Raw genomic sequence first — 20,435 nt, 5'->3', positions numbered from 1 at the left:
TTGTATCTAAATAGGTGAGGAAAAAGCGGCAGGGAACATCCTTCTACATAGACCCTTTCTCTTCTGGTAAACAGGTGGAAATGTTTCTCAAAGGGGGAATAGGACTCTAAAAAGAAGGCGCAGACATCCCAAGATACCCCCCCCCCCCGCCCATTGATTCACTGCATCTGAAGGGATAAAGGAAGCAGCCATTGGACTTGGGGATGGCTCCTGACCTAAGATGTTTGGTCAGTGAGGCTGCTGAGAGCATGTGGTGAGGAAACTTTTGCTTTGAATTTCACATCATTTGTTAACTTAGGCACAAGTTGCATTCTAGCTTTGTTTTTCTTGAAACCATCTCTGACTTCTATGTCTCCTTATTTGAACTCACTTAAATTCTATCTTTGTAGTCAATAAACTTTTTGTTGTTGTTGTTGTTTTATCTAATCCAGTGTTTTTAAATAGAAGTGTCTGAGAAGCTATGTTGCAGGCATGTTAGTGCTATTAAAGAAATAATGGACAATGTACCTTGTATTGTCCAGGAGAGGATTGGGCAGCACAGGACATACATTTTGGGAGGGAAATCGAAGAGTGGGGAATGCGTTGGGGTCACCCTGCAGTATAACCAAGGGTGGTGAGAGCCTGAGTGTAACCCAACTATTCCTGGCCAGGCTGCAATTACACACACATGCCTTGGGTGCGATTTCCATGCTTGACGGTTGTTTGTGATTCGCCAAAGTGGAAGCCACCTCTGCAAGGCATTGCAAGATTGCAGGCAGGTGTGACACAGCTGCTAATTAGTCTGAGTTGGACCCTGATATATCACAGCCACCATCTGAGAAAATATCCCAGTAACACCAAAGGTGTGGTGCTGATTGACAGCAGTGTTCAATTGACATGAAAGTGTAGGTTCCCCAAGGGATGGGCCCATGCACTGATCCATGGCTGCAGATGCACAAGGACATTGTGGTCATCACCTTTCCACAAGGAGACCCAAGGCAGGCCCAGTAATGACTCTTCCCTTCTTCACTATGGTAGGAGAAATTATCCCGCAAGGGTGTGCAGGCTTGGCTGGTATTATCAGTGCTCGAGGGAATGTTGGTTCCCCCTTCTCCTATGTGGTGCCAACCTGTGAGGCATTGCAGGGTCGACTGTATTAGGAGGAAAAATTGATGATCCAAGTCAGCTATATTCTTTGGTATAATCTGTGGACGAGGGGTTAGAAAGAATGTACACAAAGTCCTGCTTCCCTGAACACCACTAGAAACAACAAACAACCAGCAATCTCTGTATCCAAAGTCTGTCGCCCCAGGTCTGTGCCCAGGAAACACCGTGCCCCTATTTCCTCTAAGAGTCCTGCTCAGAACTCCTCCTCCTGGTTTCTGTGCCTCCGGTGACCCGGAGGTCCCTGGGGCAATCCTCACTGAAAATGCCAAGGTCAGGGCAGACTGCAAAAAGGAGGATATTCCGAAGCTGGTGGTTAACACTCAGTATCTCTGCAGATGCTGCCACAAAATATCTCCGAGCAGGCCAGCTCCCTTCTGATTCTTTTGTTAATTGTATTTATTTCCTGTAATTTATAGTCCGTGAAACAGAGTGTGACATTGCACTCCATAATTCTTTATAGAAATAGGCTCATGGCTGTAAATATGACACAACTGGAATATGTTTTATGATAGATAGGCCATGTAACATATCCCTGCAAAGGTTATGATCTGCTGAATATATTCATCCTGTTTGCGTGCATGTAACATTTTTGTATTCGAAGTTATGAATATTAGATATGTACTTGTTTGATTTTAAGTACCCTCAGTGAAGCAGTTGGTCAGATACTTGAGAAAAGACTATTCTCTGTAAGTGCCCAATCAAGAAACACTGAAGCTAACAATGAGCTTTGAGAGACGTCAATCCACATCTGAGCTTTCCTGGGAATTTGGCGTCGGCCTGAAAGGAACTGAGTCATGCATGGACATGTGACTTACCCATGTGACTCCAAAACTCTATCTGGGAGCTGGATTCTGCATAGGAGAAGGGAAGAGGTTTCCACCCACAATACAGAGACTATATAAGCCCCTGGGGAAACTCCTCCATTTTTTCTTCAGCTCGCACAAAAGATAGCCCCTCCACCCCACGGAGATGCCTGAAAGAAACTGGAACAAAGGACAGTAACTACAGGGGTGTGAGTGATTGCTGGACTCCCACTACGAGGAAATCTAGTCTGTAAAAGAGGCTTATTGCAACATCTTTGAGGGTGAGATTTACCTGCATTCAGTTTTCACTCTATTAGGCTTCGACTTACATGTTTTATTTTATTTTGTTTGGTAATTCATTTTGTTCTGTCTGTTATTACTTGGAACCACTTAAATTCTACTTTTAGTATTTAATAAATTCATGTTTTACTTATTAATTAACCCAGAGTATGTATTAGTACCTGGGTGGGGGCGGGGGGGGGGGAACAGCTGTGCATATCTCTCTATCAGTGTTATAGAGGGCGAGCAATTTATGAGTTTACCCTTTATAAGCTTTATAAAGAGTAAAACGGATTTATTTGGGGTTTGGGCCCCATTGGGGGCTGGGTATCTGAGTGCTGGAGACAGAGGCACTTCTTAAGCTGTTTTCAGTTAAGCCTGCAGCTTGTGGGGGACATGGTTGAGACTTGTATCTGGGTTTGCAGCAGGCAAGTGTGTTTGGATCAAACAAGGAAAGGTACTGAAGTCCCAAAGGGGCTTCTGGGAGCCAACCCATCACAGTGGTGTAGTCGAGCAGGATCTGTGCATAGCTGATTGTTTTGAGACACTGGGAGTGATTTTAAGTGAGTTTTGGGTGCGGTGGGTGGAGAACAGACAAAGTGGTGACTGGTTTGTTATTTTCTGATTGCTTATTTCGGGTAAGGTAAATAGGAAAGGAAAAATAAGCAAAGTAAGTAAGAGTGAAGATCAAAAGAAGCTAGAAAGGCTGAAAACTGGGTACAGGGAAAGTCTCTGTTAACTGAGAAGCCCCTGAACTGAGTGAATCTCAGTTTCAGTGAACTGCAGAGGGGCTGTGGCCCAGCACAAGAAAGCAGGAAAATGACTACCAGTGAGGCAGCTGCTAAGGTAGAGCTGGCCAGACTGGAAGCAGAAGAGAAGGCAAAGGACATGGAGTTTCAACTGAAGCTCAAAGAGGCAGAGGCAGCCATGGAAGAAGCTGCCCACAAAAGGCACAGGGAAGCAGAGGTAACCAGGGACAAATGATCCCTGGAGTTAAGAGACAGAGAAATACAGGCCCAGATTGAGGGCCAGAAGTATAAACTGGCTATTATGGAGTGGAAAAGACAAAATCCACCAGCAGCTGGCCCCACTTCCCCAAAATACACAAATGGGAGCAACAATGTCCGCAATATGATAAGTCCAGTGATATTGCCGAATATTTCATCACATTTGTGCACCCTCCATACAATTCCTGACAATCAAAAAATAACCACATTGGTCGTAGAATTGACTGGAAGAGCTCTGGACATATTCAATCAGATGCATATTGATGATGCCTCAATCTATGGGAAATTTAAGAAACTGGATTTGAAATTGTTTCAGATTACATCTGAAACCTTCAGGGTTAAATTCAGGAGTCTTAAACGGGGATCTGGATTGAGTAATGTGGTTTATGTAAATGAAATGAGAGATTTGTTCGATAAGTGGGTGAGGGGAAAAGGCATTACAAGCTTGGAAGAAATGTGTGATTTGGTTACTCAGGAACAATTCCTGAATATGTGCAGTGATGATGTAAAACAGGATTTGTGGGACAAAAAGGTGGATGCAGTGGGTGGATTGGCTGAGTTTGCAGACTCTTTTGAGCCGTCACAAGCTGCAGTTAAACAGAAACCAGGGGCAGAGGGACACAGGGTTCGGGGAAGCAGAATCACCGTTTTACCCCAGGGAAAGAGGAGGCTGAGCGTTCACCTCCCCATTCCCCTGTTACTCGTCCCAAGTCTCCTGTACACGCAGAGGAGCCCAAGAGGTGCGCGGATTGTGAGTCCACTGAGCACCTGAGATGAAATGTCCTTTGCTGAGAGGGAACAGGCAGCAGGTAACACATGAGGCTGCTGCTTCTCAGAGCCAGGCTGCTGCCTCTTTCCACCCAGGATTTGTAAAGGGGGCTTCTACCCAACCAAGCAGTGAGCATATGCATGCTGTTAAACTGAATGGGAAAGTACCCCTGGGATTAAGGGACACGGGTGCAGAGTTTTCTGTGGTCAGGAGGGACCTGATCCAGGAGAAGGATTTGTTACCATGGAAAATGGCAGAACCAGAGGGGAGCCCAGAGAGGGAAGTCCAGATGGAAGCTGAGGGGGGATCGGAGAGTCTGCCCACCTCTTGAAGGGAGGCTTTTTTCCCAGCAGGAGGGTGAAAAATCTGCATTTTAAAGGCCAGACCCCTCTCCTGTGAATCAGGTTTTAAGGGAAGACTGGGGGTCAGATCTCCTGGAGGGGAGCGCCCACCAAGCTGACCTGTTGGTAACTGGGGGGATCTTATCAATCCAAAGAACTCCATTAAAGAACGTTATTCCGGATATCCATATAAAAATAACATTTCAGAGGTTGCAGGCAGGTGTGACACAGCTGCTGATTAGACTGGGTTGGACCCTGGTATGTCACAGCCAACAACCTAGAAAATATCCCAGTAACACCACCCTTTCATGTCAATCAAACACTCCTGTCAGTCAGCGTCACACCTTTGAAGTCACCACAGGGATGGGCCCATGCATTGATCCATGGCTGCAGATGCACAAGGACATTGTGGTCATCTCCTCCCCCCAAGGAGATCCATGGCAGGCCCAGTGATGACTCTTCTCTTCTTCACTATGGTAGCAGAAATTAACCCCCTCGGTTGTGTAGGCTTGGCTAGTATTATCAGTGCTCCAGGGCATATCAGTACCCCCTTCTCCTGAGTTGTACCCCGTTCTCTGTATTCAGAAACTCTGAAGTCTGTCACTCCAGCTCTGTGCCCAGGAAACACGGTGCCCCTACTTCCTCTAGGAGTCATGCTCATAATGCCTCGTCCTGGCTTCTGTGCCTCCTGTGACCCAGAGGTGCCTGGGGCAGTCATCAGTGAAAATGCCAAAGTCAGGGCAGGCTGCCAAAAGGAGGATATTCCTCAAACTGGTGGTTAACACTGAAGATCTCTGCAGCATTTCTGCAGATGCTGCTACAAAATATCTCAGAGCAGGTGAGCTTCCTTCCGATTCTTCTGTTAATTTTATTTATTTCCTATCATTTATAGTCCGTGAAACAGACTGTGACGTTCTACCCCTTCTCTCTTCTGCGGTGAAGGGGTTTCCACCCACAAGAGGGAGAGTATCTAAGCTCTTGTGGAGCATGATCTGTGCACAGTGGATTGCTTTGAGACATTAGTAGTGATTTTAAGTCAGTTTTGGGTGTGGTGGGTGGAGAACAGACAAAGTGGTTACTGGTTTGTTATTTTCTGTTTGCTCATTTCAGATAAGGGAAATAGGGACAGAAAAATAAGCAAAATAAGTAAGAGTGAAGATCAGAAGAAGCTAGAAGTGCACAAGTTGCAAAATGCCCAGAAAGACTGAACACTGGGTGCTGGAAAAGCCTCTGTTAACAAAGAAACCCCTGAGCTAAGTGAATCTTAGTTTCAGTGAACTGCAGAGGGGTGTGGCCCAGCAGAAAAAAGCAGGGAAATGACTACCAGTGAGACAACTGCTAAACTAGAGCTGGCCAGACGGGAAACAGAAGAGAAGGCTAAGGACCAGGAGTTTCCATTGAAGCTCAAAGAAGCAGAGGCAACTTCACACAGAAGGACTCTGGAAGCTGAGGAAGCCAGTTACAATGAGCCCTGGGGTTAAGAGACAGAGAAATACAGGCCCAGATTGAGGCCCAGAAGCATGAACTGGCTGTTATGGAGTGGAAGAGACAAAACCCTCCAGGAGCTGGCCCCACTTCCCCAAAATACCCAAATAGGAGCGACTATGTCCGCAGTATGATGAGTCCAGTGATATTGCCGAATATTTCATTACCTTTGAGATACTGTACACCCTCCATACATAACCGATGGACTTCAATTGCAGCAAGTGCAGTTTAGATTGGACGTTAGGAAATACATCCCAACAGTGAGAATGGCTAAGTACTGGAATAACTTGCCCAGGATGGTTTTGGAATCTGCACCATTGGAGATTTTTAAGAGCATGTTAGACAAACACCTGTCAGGGATGGTATAGATTATACTTAGAACTGCCATGAGTGCAGGGGAGTGGACTAGATGACCTCCCGAGGTCCGTTCCAGTCCTGTGATTCTATGATCGCACAAGGTGCCCTGCACTGGGGGGGGAGGGGGGACGCCAGCCTGAGCACTGGGCAGGGCAAGGGACACACATCTGCCTCCACTTGACATTCAGCTCCTGTGTACCCCCACCACATGCACACACATAGTGCCCAATGCACACCAAACACACACACACACAGAGTGCCCACTACACACACACAGCCTGACACTGAGCTCAATCAGAGTACAGAAGAATCTCTACGGGGAAGCTCGGACAGCTAGAATATTTCCAACGAGCCTGAACAAAAAGAAGCGAAGAGGATTCTGCTGCCATGGCAGGGAGATAGGACTAGATTTCCCAACTGGTCTTTTCCATCGGCAGCTTCTCTGAGGACTGGTTTGTGCTTAAAAAATAGATCAATAGAGCTCTGTCGCACGGGGGGGGGGGAGGAGGGGGAATCTTTTCATACTCTGTGCGAGGCAGTGAGCTTGTACTCACCCTCAGTGTAATTCTTCCACTGTTGTAGCTACTGCCTCTCGGAGACCTGGATTAACTACATCAATGGAAAAACCCCTTCCATCAATGTGGAAAGCATCTACACTGTGGTACTGCTGACCATCATAGCTGAGTCAGTGTAATGGCCTTAGTATACAAATGCCCTGAATGGATGTGGGAGCTTTCCACCTTCCTATTGAAGTGATTTTTCTGTCCTTTTCCTGTCACTCTTCTCCCTCCCTTGATAAAATTCGTTCCTTCTTTTGAGTGGTAAATATGTTCAGAAAAGTTAAATTTTCTCCTCTCAGGATTATTCCTTACTTCCCTTCCCATGAATGGCCTACTGTCATTTCAATTAAAGGCTGAAATGCTCTGAAATTGACTTGTTTGCCCATGACTTGGTGGTACCTCTTTGTTTTTCCTCCCTTCACATACAGTGACTTTGGGGCAGAAGCTATACCTTCTCAGAACTGTAAAAATCAGACTAAGAGTCGAATTTTTCCTGCTTGCTAACAACACCATTGTTACCCTTAATACCTCTGGAGCTGCTTTCTGGGATTACTTTGAGATTTGCTCCCTGTAACATCTTTGCTCCCAGTACTACAGCTGTGCACCGCACATGCCATTAATGTTGTTGCCTTCCTTGTGAAATGGAACACAGAGGGCCAGAGCATAAGCTGGTCTGGATCGCTCTCTCTCCCATGATGCCTTTTGAATATGATACGAAACTGAGGTGACTGTATTCCACTTCATGTGTTGGTCACCTCTCCAAAAGTCTTTTTATGTAATTTCCCAGCGTTGGAACATGAAAGTATCTAGAAATGGGTGAATTTCTTCTGGACTAATCATAGAATCATAGACTTTAAAGTCAGAAGGGACTATTATGATTGTCTAGTCTCACCTCCTGTACAATGCAGGCCACAGAATTTCACCCACCCACTCCTGTAACAAAGCTCTGACCTCTGTCTGTGCTATTGAAGTCCTCAAATTGTGGTTGAAAGACTTTGAGGTGCAGAGAATTCTCCAGCAAGTGACCCGTGCCCCATGCTACAGAGGAAGGCGAAAACCCCCTCTGACAATCTGCCCTGGAAGAAAATTCCTTCTCAGTCACAAATATGGAGATCAGCTAAACCCTAAGCACATGGGCAAGACTCACCAGCCAGGCACCCAGGAAAGAATTCTCTGTAGTAACTCAGATCCCACCCCATCTAACATCCCATCACAGGCCATTGGGCATATCCACTGCTAATAGTTGAAGATCAATTAATTGCCAAAATTAGGCTATCACATCATATCATCTCCTATGTAAACTTATTGAGTTTAATCTTAAAGCCAGATAAGTCTTTGGACCCCATTGCTTCCCCAAGGCTGTTCCAGAACTTCACTCCTCTGATGGTTAGAAACCTCTGTGTAATTTCAAGTCAAAACTTCCTGATGGCCACTTTATAGCCATTTGTTCTTGTGTCCACATTGGTATTGAGCTTAAATAATTCCTCTCCCTCTACGGTATTTATCCCTCTGATAGATTTATACAGAGCAATCATATCTCCCATCAGCCTTCTTTTGGTTAGGCTAAACAAGGCAAACTTCTTGAGTTTCCTTTCATAAGACAGGTTTTCCATTTCTCGGATCATCCTAGTAGCCCTTCTCTGTACCTGCTCCAGTTTGAATTCATCTTTCTTAAACATAGGAGACCAGAACTGCACACAATATTCCAGAGGAGGTCTCATTAGTGCCTTGGATAATGATACTAACACCTCCTTATATCTACTGGAAATACCTCGCCTGATGCATCCCAAGATCTCATTAGCTTTTTTTCACAGACATATCACATTGGTGGCTTATAGTCATCCTGCGGTCAACCACTACTATGAGGTCCTTCTCCTCCTCTGTTACTTCCAAGTGATGTGTCCCCAGTTTATAACAAAAAATCTTCTTATTAATGCCTAAATGCATGAACTTGCACTATTCACTATTAAATTTATTAATAATTTATTGGAAAAAAACAATGCCATTGTGGGTTAACCTGAAACTATTCACAAATGTGTTACTAAGTCTCCTCATAGTCTTGTCCCAAAACAATGTGTGTGGGTAGGAGGATTTAGGTGCCAGTCGCAAAGCAGCCACTGGTAGGAGGTGGTGATGCTCCCTCTCTTTGTAATTTTTAGCTCAATTGTTAAGCTGTTCACCTGTGAGGTGGGAGATCCAGGTTCAATTCCCCCTTCTGTCCAGTGCTGGGCAAAGATGTGCACTTGGGTTTCCTGTATTTGCAGAAAGCATCAAAGCCCATGAGTGATGTGCTATTCCAGTCTGGGTTGCTCTCAATCTCTCCTTTCAAGGTTGTTCTACGGTGGAAAAATAATTAAAAAACCATTGTAACAGAGACATGAAGTTGAGCATGTTGGTGCCCAGAACCACTTGTCTATTGGAGTCATTCTCTCTTTCTGGCCCTGTGATTCTTCCCGTGTTTTATCCACAATGCAACAGCTTCAAGAGGAGAGACTGAGGCGATATCTACACAACTGGCTAAATCGGGACTACTGCGATATATGAAATGGTATTGATTAAGTAAGTCTGGGGAAGACATGCTAAATCGATGGTAGAGCTCCCACCTGTTGAAGTCTGTACTCCACCTCACTCAGACACTATGTTCCACAATGGATCTTTCTCAGGGCTGGTCTACACCTACTCTGTCGGATGATCTGTTTTACACTACTTCAGTTACGTAACTCTCCGATTGACTTAGCACGGTGTGGACACCACTATAAGTCAGACTAACTTAGTCAACTTGAAGTAGTGTAACTTAGATCATTTTACACAAGTAGCGTACACCAAGTCTGAGAATCATGCAGGACAGAACATAGCCCAGTCGCCAGGATCCTGTCCGGCAATGTGTGAGACCCACTTTCAAATTGTTTCTCCCCATCAGAGAGAGGGAGGATTGACCGGGATCTCCCACTATCAACGGGAGTGATCTAATCACTGGGTTAAAGTCTACAAGGGAAGCAGCACCATTGCCGCCTCTTCCTTTCCCATCACTTTTGTCAGTGTGGCCCAACATTGTCTTTGTTTTGACATCGAAAAGTATCCAGGAAGAAAGGAAATGTTCCATTTCTGGTCATGCTAAATAGTTCCTTCTACCCCACAGGACATTTCTGTCAATATTTTTAATTTGCCAAACATTTAAGGAATTTTCAGATTTGGTTCAGGTTGAACTGAATTTGTTTTTCAATTTTTTGTAACCACCCATGAACTCAAAACTCAGCTATTGGCCCAGCTCTATCCATTTCTCAATCTCCGTAACCCGAGCTGTACAATTCCCAGAATCCCTATTCTTCAGAGTCCATAGTACTAAGAACTAAGAGTAAGACCTCATAGCGAACCTGCTCTTGTGGTATAAACATCGAGTGTCTGATATGACTTTTTCTTTCTGTTTAATTTATGTGCTCGAGAAAACTCACCTTTTCCATAATATTTTGTATTCAGTTCAGTGCAGATTCTCACAGAGGATGCACACACACCATGTTCTCTTTTGGATATGTTACCCTTGTTTTTACTTATTTTGTTGCTCCCTAAACTTAAAATAAATGCCATTTTGATGGAAATCACCTTTCTCCTCCACATGCATGGATAGAAACGAGGTGAAAATCTACACAAGAACCCCACAGAGGACATAAAGGGCTGCAGAATATCAGGAGGGTGTGCAAAACTCCCTTTAGTTCAGCCATGGAAACCACACACTTCATACTTGCAACTGCATAACAAAAACCAAACCCACTACAAAGCAGAAGGAGAAAGATTAGATGCCCTCATCTTCTTCCCCAATACAAATACTTCTATATTTTTGAAGCACGTCACAAATATTCACACATCTGAAACAGGTGCCTACTGGAATTTTGATGGGGTAATAGCCTAATAAAGCCCTGATTTTAGTTGGGGCCTGTAGGCCTCATTGGAATACAAACAAATTAATAATAATAACAATATAATAATGAACAATATTCCCATGGGCTCTGCGAAATTATATTGTAATGGGATGGGAATTGAATTCACCTGTTTCCACTCCCCATCACTAAACCAGGACTGAGTTAAACAGATTCAAGAATTGGTTAGCAGTTTATTCATTGCTCTCCTCAGGGCGTCCTTCACCTCCGTGTTCCTCAGGCTGTAGATGAGGGGGTTCAACATGGGGATCACCAGCGAGTAAAACACTGAGACTATTTTGTCTGTGTCCATGGAATAGCTGGAGGTGGGACGTAAATACATGAAGAGTTGGGTGCCATAAAACAGGACCACCGCAGTCAAGTGGAAAGAGCAGGTGGAGAAGGCTTTGCGCCGGCCCTCGGCGGAGCTGATCTGCAGGATGGTGGAGGTGATATAGACATAGGAGAGGAGGATGGTCACAAAGATGCTCACTGTAATGCACAACGTGAAAGCAAACATCATAATCTCATTGATGCGTGTGTCAGAACAGGAGAGCGCCAGCAGCGGGGGGATGTCACAGAAGAAATGATTGACGATGTTCGAACTACAGAATGACAGCCGAAATGTAACACATGTGGGAATCATTGAATCCACCAACCCCACAGCATACACCCCAGCCACCAGCTGTTTACAAAGCTGCCTGGACATGGTGACTGTATAGAGCAGTGGGTTACAGATGGCCACATAACGGTCATACGCCATGACAGTCAGCAAGAAGCCCTCAATATCTGCAAAAGCGATAGAGAGAGACATTTGCAGAGCGCAGTCAGTATAAGAAATGCTTTTCCTTTCGGCTAATAAATTCAGCAGCATCTTCGGAGAAATTGTCGAGGAAAGGCAGAGGTCACAGAAAGACAAATTCCTGAGGAAAAAGTACATGGAGGTGTGGAGTCGGGGATCAGTCGTGATTAACAAGATCATCCCCCCATTCCCCACCAGGGTTATAACATATATCAGTAGGAACACCCCGAACAGGGGAAGCTGCAGCTCCGGACGATCTGTCAGTCCTGAGAGAATGAACTCAATCACCTCCGAGTAATTTCCCCTTTCCATCTCCTCTGAACAGAGATGAGGCTGCTACAGAGATATGGGCAGGTGAATGGTGCAGAAAACCTGCCCCTTCTCTGTAAAGAAAGAAGTGAAGACAGAGATCAATTTCTTAGTGGACATCAGTACCCGCTCCGGGAAGGGCTTAGTCCACAGAGCCAGATGTTCACAGCTGGTCATTCCAGGTGTTCGATAAGATGCAAACACTGTGCAAATACAATGACACGCAGGTTAATCATGTCCTACCACACACACACTCCTGTTCACTAATCCAAACACAAAACAATGACTTGTGACTCTGCTGTGAGAGAATCAGTCTGAAGGGATTATTCCTTAGCTAAAGAAGGGGTGATAGTAAAGGAGTATCAATCTTTCCACCCTCTTTGGGCAAGGGGAGCTCTGTTTCTTGGCACGTCCATTCGGGGTAAAGTTGCTTACTGTGCTAATTAAGCTTTTTGGCATTTACTTGAGCCTGTATGAAACCCAGTGACATCATGGGTAGCCCTGGCTTCAGTGATTTTTTTAATTACCTATTTTTTTCCAACCCATGAGGTCGCTCCTTTAGCTGAAGGGGTCGGAGTTCGGGCTGATGCTTTTAGTGCTGGAGGTCTGGAATTTAATACCTGCTGATCCCCATGGTGTCTGCGTGTGTGTGTGTGACTGTAATTCGGGAAAATAGCACGTACCTGCTGAGAAGAGAGATAGAGATGTGGTGGCATTTCCCCATCAAAAGAAACTGCCAATTAGGAGCATTCACGAAATTTTATACTGAGACGTGTGATCTATGGGACATGATTCCTGAAGCAACTGGGAATACCTGAGTTCAGAGAGCCATGACACTTAATTAACGGAATCAGTGACCCAAAGTCACTTTGGTGTAATTGGTGCCCTGGGGATTAATTTGTCCTACTCTTCCCTACTGTGTTATTAAATGATGCAATTTCTACTGGAGTTACAGAGTATGAGGTTAGTGGTGTATTTCATCCTGATTTTTTCAGTGCAAGCCAAGTACAGTGTAGAGCTGATCCATAAAGTGTTGTTGTTTTGTTTTTGTGGAGACCGAAATCTTTTTGCTCGGAAATACTATAGGGGTGCATCAGATACCACACAGCACCAATCTCTTCCATGATCCTGGCTCCCAGGTTGGACTACATCCCCCATGATGCATGATGATCTCTCCTCTTGCTGAAATGCTCTGGAACTTCACCAGAGTCCCAAAGCCATGGTTTAGGGAAGAGGGGTGTTTGGTGTTTTTATGGAATGCTGATAGTTTCCAGGGAAAAGATAATTTCATGGAAAAAATAGTAAAAAAGAAAATCCAATTACCCATCATAAAAAATCTCAAGAAAAATTTTCAAACAGCCTTAGGAAGAAATTTGGAATCAAGGAACAGAAAAGTCCTAATTCTTTGCAGGTGTAGCGGATATCTTCTCAGTCATTCCAAATTTCAGAATCACCTCACTGTCCTGGTCCAAATAGGTCGAATGTAAAACCTGTAAAAAAAGTAAGAGTACTCCAGATTGCCCATCTATTTTTAGAATGCCAATCACCATGGTATTCTATGTCCTTTCCTTCTAGGTTACTCTCCAAAATAGGAAAGATAGATTCACTCATTTTTGCCTGATGAAGACCACATGGTGACCTGAGGAGCTCAGGAGGAAACCACACCATGATATGGACTTCTTCAGTTCACAAACTATCCCTCTTGCATGCATATTATCTGCACACAAAGCTCTGCTTTAATATGCCAAATAAATCTATGAGTCAACTAGAAATAGTCATGCTCTCACCACAAATATTAAGACAGATTTTTTGATAATGTATGTGAAGTTATAATATGACACTTTATCATGTTGTAATACATATTGCAAACTAAGGCTGGCAAACTGGTCTATCTTAAACAAAGAAACGTGTGCTCTGCTTAATTTTGTATCTAAACAGTAAAACAAGAGTTGTCAAACAGGAAGGGAAACAAAGGTAGCCTAAAAAGGTGAGGAAAAAGCAGCAGGGAATATCCTTCTACATAGACATTTTGTCTTCTGGTAACCAGGTGGAAATGTTTCTCAAAGGGTGGGTAGGACTATAAAAAGAAGAGGCAGACATCCCAAGGCCCTGCTCTCTCTCTCTCTCTCTCTCTCTCTCTTCCCCCTCCCCCGCATTGATTAATTGCGTCTGAATAAAGGGATAAAGGAGTCAGCCATTGGACTGGGGGATGGTTCCTGACCTAAGAAGTTTGGTCAGCAAGACTGCTGAAAGCATGTGGTGAGGAAAGTTTCGCTTTGAATTTCACATCATTTGTTAACTTAAGCACAAGTTTCATTATAGCTTTATTTTTCTTGTAGCCATGTCTGACTTCTATGCTTCCTTACTTGCACTCACTTAAAATCTGTCTTTGTAGTCAATTAAGTTTGTTTTATTGTTTTATCTGGTCCAGTGCATTTAAATAGAAGTGTCTGAGAAGCTAAGTTGTATGCATGTTACTGCTATTAAAGAAATAATGGACAATGTACCTTGTATTGTCCAGGAGAGGACTGGGGAGCACAGGACATCCATTTCTGGAGCGAAATCAAAGAATAGGGAGCGTGTTGGGGTCCACCTGCAGTATAACCAAGGGTGGTGAGAGCCTGAGAGTAACCCAATTATTCCTGGTCAGGCTGTAGTTACACACACATGCTCAGGGTGTGATTTGCATGCTAGATGGTTGTTTGTGAGTGGCCTAGGTGGAAGCCACTTCAGCAAGGCATTACAAGGTTGTGACACAGCTGCTGATTAGTCTGAGTTGATGACAATAGTGTTTGATTGACATGAAAGGGTGAGGTCCCCCAATGAATGGGCCCATGCAATAATCCGTGGCTGAAGATGCACAAGGACAATGTGGTCATCACCTCCCCACAAGTAGATCCCTGACAGGCCCAGTGATGACTCTTCCCTTCTTCACTATGGTAGCAGAACTTATACCCTATGGGTGTTCAGGCTTTCCTGGTATTATCAGTGCTCCAGAGCGTATCGGTGCCCCCTTCTCCTAAGTGGTGCCAACCTGTGAGGCATTGCAGGATTGATTGTATTAGGAGGAAAAATTGATGATCCAAGTAAGCTATAGTCTTTGCTATAATCCTTGGACGAGGGGTTACAAAGAATGTACGCAAAGTCCTGATTCCCTGAATACCTGTAGAAAAAACCTACAGCCAACAATCTCTGTATTCAGAAATTCCCAAGTCCGTCACCCCAGGTCTGTGTCCAGGAAACACTGTGCCCCTACTTCCTCTAAAACTCATGCTCATAAATCCTCCTTCTGGCTTTCTCCTTCCTGTGATCCGGAGGTGCCTGGGGCAGTCCTCAGTGAAAATGCCAAGGGCAGGGCAGGCTGCAAAAAGGAGGATATTCCCCAAATTAGTAGGTTAACACTGAAGATCTGCGAAGATGCTGCAAAATAACTCCGAGCATCCCAACTCTGTCCCGATTATTCTTTTCTTAATTTTATTTATTCCTATTATTTATAATCTGTGAAACAGAGTTTAGGAATAAAACTGCAAAGCAACATGTGGGGGGGGGGGGCAGGATAGGACAAGAACCGATGGACTTCAATTGCAGAAACGGGGGTTTAGGTTGGACATTAGGAAAAACATCCCAACAGTGAGGGTGGCTATGCACTGGAATAACTTGCCTAAGAATGTTGTAGAATCTTCACCATTGGAGATTTTTAAGAGCAGGTGAGAGAAACACCAGTCAGGAATGGTCTAGATAATATTTAGCACTGCCATGAGTGCAAGGAAGTGGAATAGATGACCTCTCGAGGTCCCTTCCAGTCCTATGATTCTATGATCTTACAAGGAGCCTTGCACTGGGAGGAGGGGGAACACCAGTCTGAGCACTGGGAAGGGCAAGGGAAATGCACCTGCCTCCATTTGACATTCATCTCCACTGTACCCCCCAACACATGAACACACATAGTACTCACTGCACACCAAGCACACACACACACACATAATGACCAGTAAACACACACAGAGATTGCCCACTACACAGAACACACACATTGCCCACTGCATACAACACACTCAATGCCAACTGTACACCAAAGACACACACACACAGCCTGACACTGAGCTCAGTGAGAATGCAGAATAATCTCCACTGGGAAGCTGGGACAGCTGCAATATTTCCAACTTGCCTGAACAAAAAGAAACGAAGGGGATTCTGCTGCCCTGTCAGGGAGATAGGACTAGGTTTCCCAACTGGTCAGAAGCATATTTTCATAAAGCATATGGAGTGCAATGTCACACAGAGCTTTGCCCAGCACTGGACAGAGGGGAAATTGAACCTGGATCTCCCACCTCACAGGTGAACACCCCAACTCTTGGGCTAAAAATTCCAAAGGGAAGGCCCACCACCGCCTCCTACACTGGCTGCTTTGTGACCGGCATCTAAATCTTCCCCCTGCACACACACAGTGTTTTGGTACTAAGCTATTAGGAGTATTTGTAACACATTTGTGAAGAGTTTCAGGTCAATCCGAACGGTATTGTTTTTGACAATAAATGATTAGTCCAGAAGAAATTCACTCATTTCTAGACACCTTTTGTCCCAGCCCTGTGAAATTACTTAAAGAGATGTTTGGAGAGGTGAACAACAAATAAAGTTGAATACAGTCAACTCAGGTTTTTTTCATGCTAAAATGACCTCACGGGAGAGACAGCGATCCAGGCCAGCTGATGATCTGCCCGTCTGTGTTCCATTTCCACAAGGAAAGACACAGCAACAACATTAATTGCATGTGCTGGGCACACCTGTTTTTCTGGGAGCAAAGATGCTCCAGGGATCAAATCTCAAAGTCTTCAAAGCCAAATTTAACCTCTTCTGGCCAAGGAAGCAGCTCCAGAGGTATTAAGGGTAACATCGGTGTGGTTAGCAAACAGGGAAAGATTTGACTCTGAATTTACGGTTCTGAGCAGGTACTGCTTCCACCCCTCTTAACTCATTGTAAGTGAAGGGAGGAAAAACAAAGAGGTACCACCAAGTCATGGGCAAACAAGTCAGTTTCAGAGGATTTCAGCCTTTAATTGAAATGACATTCATGGGAGGGGAAGGAAGGAATTATGCTGAGAGTAAAAATTTCTGAACATATTTACCCATCAAAAGAAAGAAAGAGCTTTACAAGGGAGGGAGAAGAATGATGGAAAAGGAGAGAAAAATCGCTTTAATGGGAAGGCGGAAACCCCCCCCATCAAGTCAGGGAATGTCGATACTAAGGCCATTACATTGACTTAGCTATGGTGTGCAGCAGCGCCACAGTGTAGATGCTTTCCACATTATTGGAATGGTTTTTCCTTCGATGTAGTGAATCCATGTCCCCGAGAGACAATAGGTAGGTCAATGGAAGAATTACACTGAGGGTCAGTACAAGCTAACTGCGTTGAACATGGTATGAAACATTTCTCAGCCCTGTGCGACGGAGCTTGGTTGATCTAATTTTTAAGCATAAACCAGGCCTCAGAGAAGCTACCAATGGAAAAGACCAGTAGGGAATTCCAGACCTATCTCCTTGCCAGGGCAGCAGAATCCCCTTCGGTTCTCTTTGTTCAGGCAAGTTGGAAATATTGCAGCTGTCCCAGCTGCCCAGTAGAGATTATTCTGCATTCTGATTGAGCTCAGTGTCATATTGTATGTGTGTGTGTTTGGTGTTCATCAGGCACTCTGTGTGTGCGTGTTGTGGGGGTTACAGTGAAGCTGAATATCAAGTGTTGGCAGATGTGTGTCCCTTACCCTGCCCAGTGCTCTGGAAGGCGTCCCCCTCCTCCCAGTACAGGACTTCTTGTGCAATCATAGAATCATAGGACTGGAAGGGAAGTGAGAGGTCATCTATTCCCCTCCCCTGCACTCACACCAGAACTGAGTATTATCTAGACCATCCCTGACAGGTATTAATAAATACTCTGGGTTAATTAATAAGTAAAAAGTGATTTTATTAAATACAGAAAGTAGAATTTAAGTGGTTCCAAGTAATAACAGACAGAAGAAAATGAATTATCAAACAAAATAAAATAAAACACGTCAGTCTAAACCTAATACAGTAAAAACCTAAATGCAGGTAAATGTCACCCTCAAAGATGTTGCAATAAGCCTCTCTTACAGACTACACTTCCTCCTTGTCTGGGTCCAGCAATCAATCACACCCCTGTAGTTACTGTCCTTTTTTCCAGTTTCTTTCAGGCATCTCCTTGGGGTAGAAAGACTACCTTTTGTGACAGCTGAAGACAAAATTGAGAGGTTTCCACAAGGGGTTATATACTCTATCTCTCTCGTGGGTGGAAACCCCTTCCTGTCTCCTCTGCATAATCCAGCTCCAAGATGGAGTTTTGGAGTCACATGGCAAGTCACATGTCCATGCATGACTCGGTTACTTACAGGCCGATGCCACATTCCCAGGAAAGCTCAGATGTGGATTGGCGTCTCTCAAAGGTCATTGTTAGCTTAAGTGTTTCTTGATTGGGCACTTACAGAGAATAGTCGTTTCTCAAGAAGCTGACTAACAGATTCACTGAGGCTACTTAAACTCAAACAAGTAAATAGCCAATATTCATAACTTCGATTAAATAATGATACATGCATGCAAACAGTAGATCATAAGCTTTGACGAGATATGTAACATGGCCTATTTAGCATAAAACATATTCCTGTTATGTCATATTTACAACCATGAGCCTATTTCTATAAAGAATTATGGGGTGCAATGTCACACTCTGTTTCACGGACTATAAATTACAGGAAATAAATAAAATTAACAAAAGAATCAAAAGGGAGCTGGCCTGCTCGGAGATACTTTGTGGCAGCATCTGCAGAGATGCTGCAGAGATATTGAGTGTTAACCACCAGTTTGGGGAGCATCCTCCTTTTTGCAGCCTGCCCTGACCATGGCGTTTTCAGTGAGGACTCCCCCAGGCACCTTCAGGTCACAGGAGGCAGAAAGGCAGGAGGAGGAGTTATGAGCATGACTCCTAGAGGAAGTGGGGGCAGAGTGTTTCCTGGGCACAGACTTGGAGTGACAGACTTTGGAGTTTCTGAATACAGAGAAAGACAATGGATTATACTAAAGAATATAGCTGACTTGGAACATCAAGTTTTTCTCCTAATACAAATATTTCCACCTGTTTCCCGGAAGAGAAAAACTCTATGTAGAAGGATGTTCCCTTCTTTTTCCTCACCTTTTTGGGCTACCTTTGTTTCCCTTCCTGCTTAATGACTCTGGTTACTGTTTAGATACAAAATTAAGCAGATCACACATTTCTTTGTTTAAGACAGACCAGTTTGCCAGCCTCAGTTTGGAACATGTATGAATAACATGATGCAATGTAATCTTATATCTTCACATACATTATAAAAGAAAATGTATAAATATTTGTGATGAGAGCATGACTATTTCTATTTGACTTATTTATCATGTTAAATTGAGCTCTGTGTGCAGATAATATGCATGCAAGAGGGAAAGTTTTGTGAACTGCAGAAGTCCGGAGCATGCTGTGGTGTCCTCCTGAGCTCCTCTGGTCATCATGTGGTCTCCATCAAGCCAAATGAGTGAACCTATCTTTCCTGCTTTGGGGAGTAACCTAGAAATGGAAAAATGTAGGATACCATGGTGATTGGCATGCCATAAATAGCTCGATAATCTGGAGTACTCTTACATATCTTACAGGTTTTACATTTCACATAGTAGGGCCAGGACAATGAGGTGATTCTGAAACCAGGAATGGCAGTGAAGGTATCAGCTATGGCTGAAAATAATTAGTATGCTTCACCTGTATCTAACATTCAGTTCCTTTGATTCCAAATGTGTTGCTAAGGCTGGTTGAAAATTTTTCTTGAGAAGATTTTGATGGGAAATTGGATTTTCAATTCAACTATTTTTTCCATGAAATTATTTTTTTTCCCCTGGAAATGATCAGCTTTCCATCCAAAAAGCCAAACTTCCCTCCTCTTTAAACCATGGCTGTGGGACTCTGATGATCTTCCAGGGCCGTTCAGCAAGAGGAGAGACCATCATGCATCATGGGGGATGTAGTCCAGCATGGGAGCCCGGCCCATGCAAGAGATTGGTGGTGTGTGATATCTGAGGCACCCCATGGTATATCTGAGTTGAAATATTAAGTTTTTAGCAAAAAGATTTTGGTCTCCGGAAGAAAAAACTCCTTTATGGATCAGCTCTATGCAGTACCCAGCTTGCACTGAAAACAGCAGGATGAAATATACCCCAAACCTCATACTCTGTAACTCTGGTAGAAATTGTATCATTTAATAACACAGTAAGAAAGAGTAGGTCAAATTAATCCCCAGGGCACCAATTACACTGAGGATGGCTTTGGTTTACTGAATTCATTAATTACGTGTTTTGGCTCTCTGAGCTCAGGTATTCCCAGTTGCTTCAGGAATCATGTCCCATAGATCACACATCTCAGTATAAAACTTCCTGAATGCTCCAAATTGGCAGTTTCTATCGATGGGGAAATGCCACCACATCTCTCTCTCTTTTCACAGCAGGTACGTGCTATTGTCCGGAATTAGAGTCACACACACACACGCAGACACCATGGGGATCAGCAGGTATTGAATTCCAGACCTCCAGCACCGAATGCCTCAGCCCCAACTCCGACCCCTTCAGCTAAAGGAGGAAC

The 20,435-nt window shown here is 44.1% G+C and overlaps 1 protein-coding gene across 1 annotated transcript; it reads right to left on the bottom strand.

Annotated features, from left to right (window-relative positions):
* Positions 1–10,814: 10,814 nt before the first annotated feature.
* On the bottom strand, positions 10,815–11,775 carry LOC102933189 (olfactory receptor-like protein OLF1). Its single transcript, XM_037898948.2, has one exon. The coding sequence runs from the start codon at positions 11,773–11,775 to the stop codon at positions 10,837–10,839; it is 939 nt and encodes a 312-aa protein (XP_037754876.1). The 3' UTR covers positions 10,815–10,836.
* Between the last annotated feature and the right edge of the window lie 8,660 nt (positions 11,776–20,435).

This window comes from Chelonia mydas, chromosome 6 (genome assembly GCF_015237465.2).
Source record: "Chelonia mydas isolate rCheMyd1 chromosome 6, rCheMyd1.pri.v2, whole genome shotgun sequence".
Taxonomy (NCBI): Eukaryota; Metazoa; Chordata; order Testudines; family Cheloniidae; genus Chelonia; species Chelonia mydas.
This window is presented reverse-complemented; position numbering and strand designations above follow the sequence as displayed.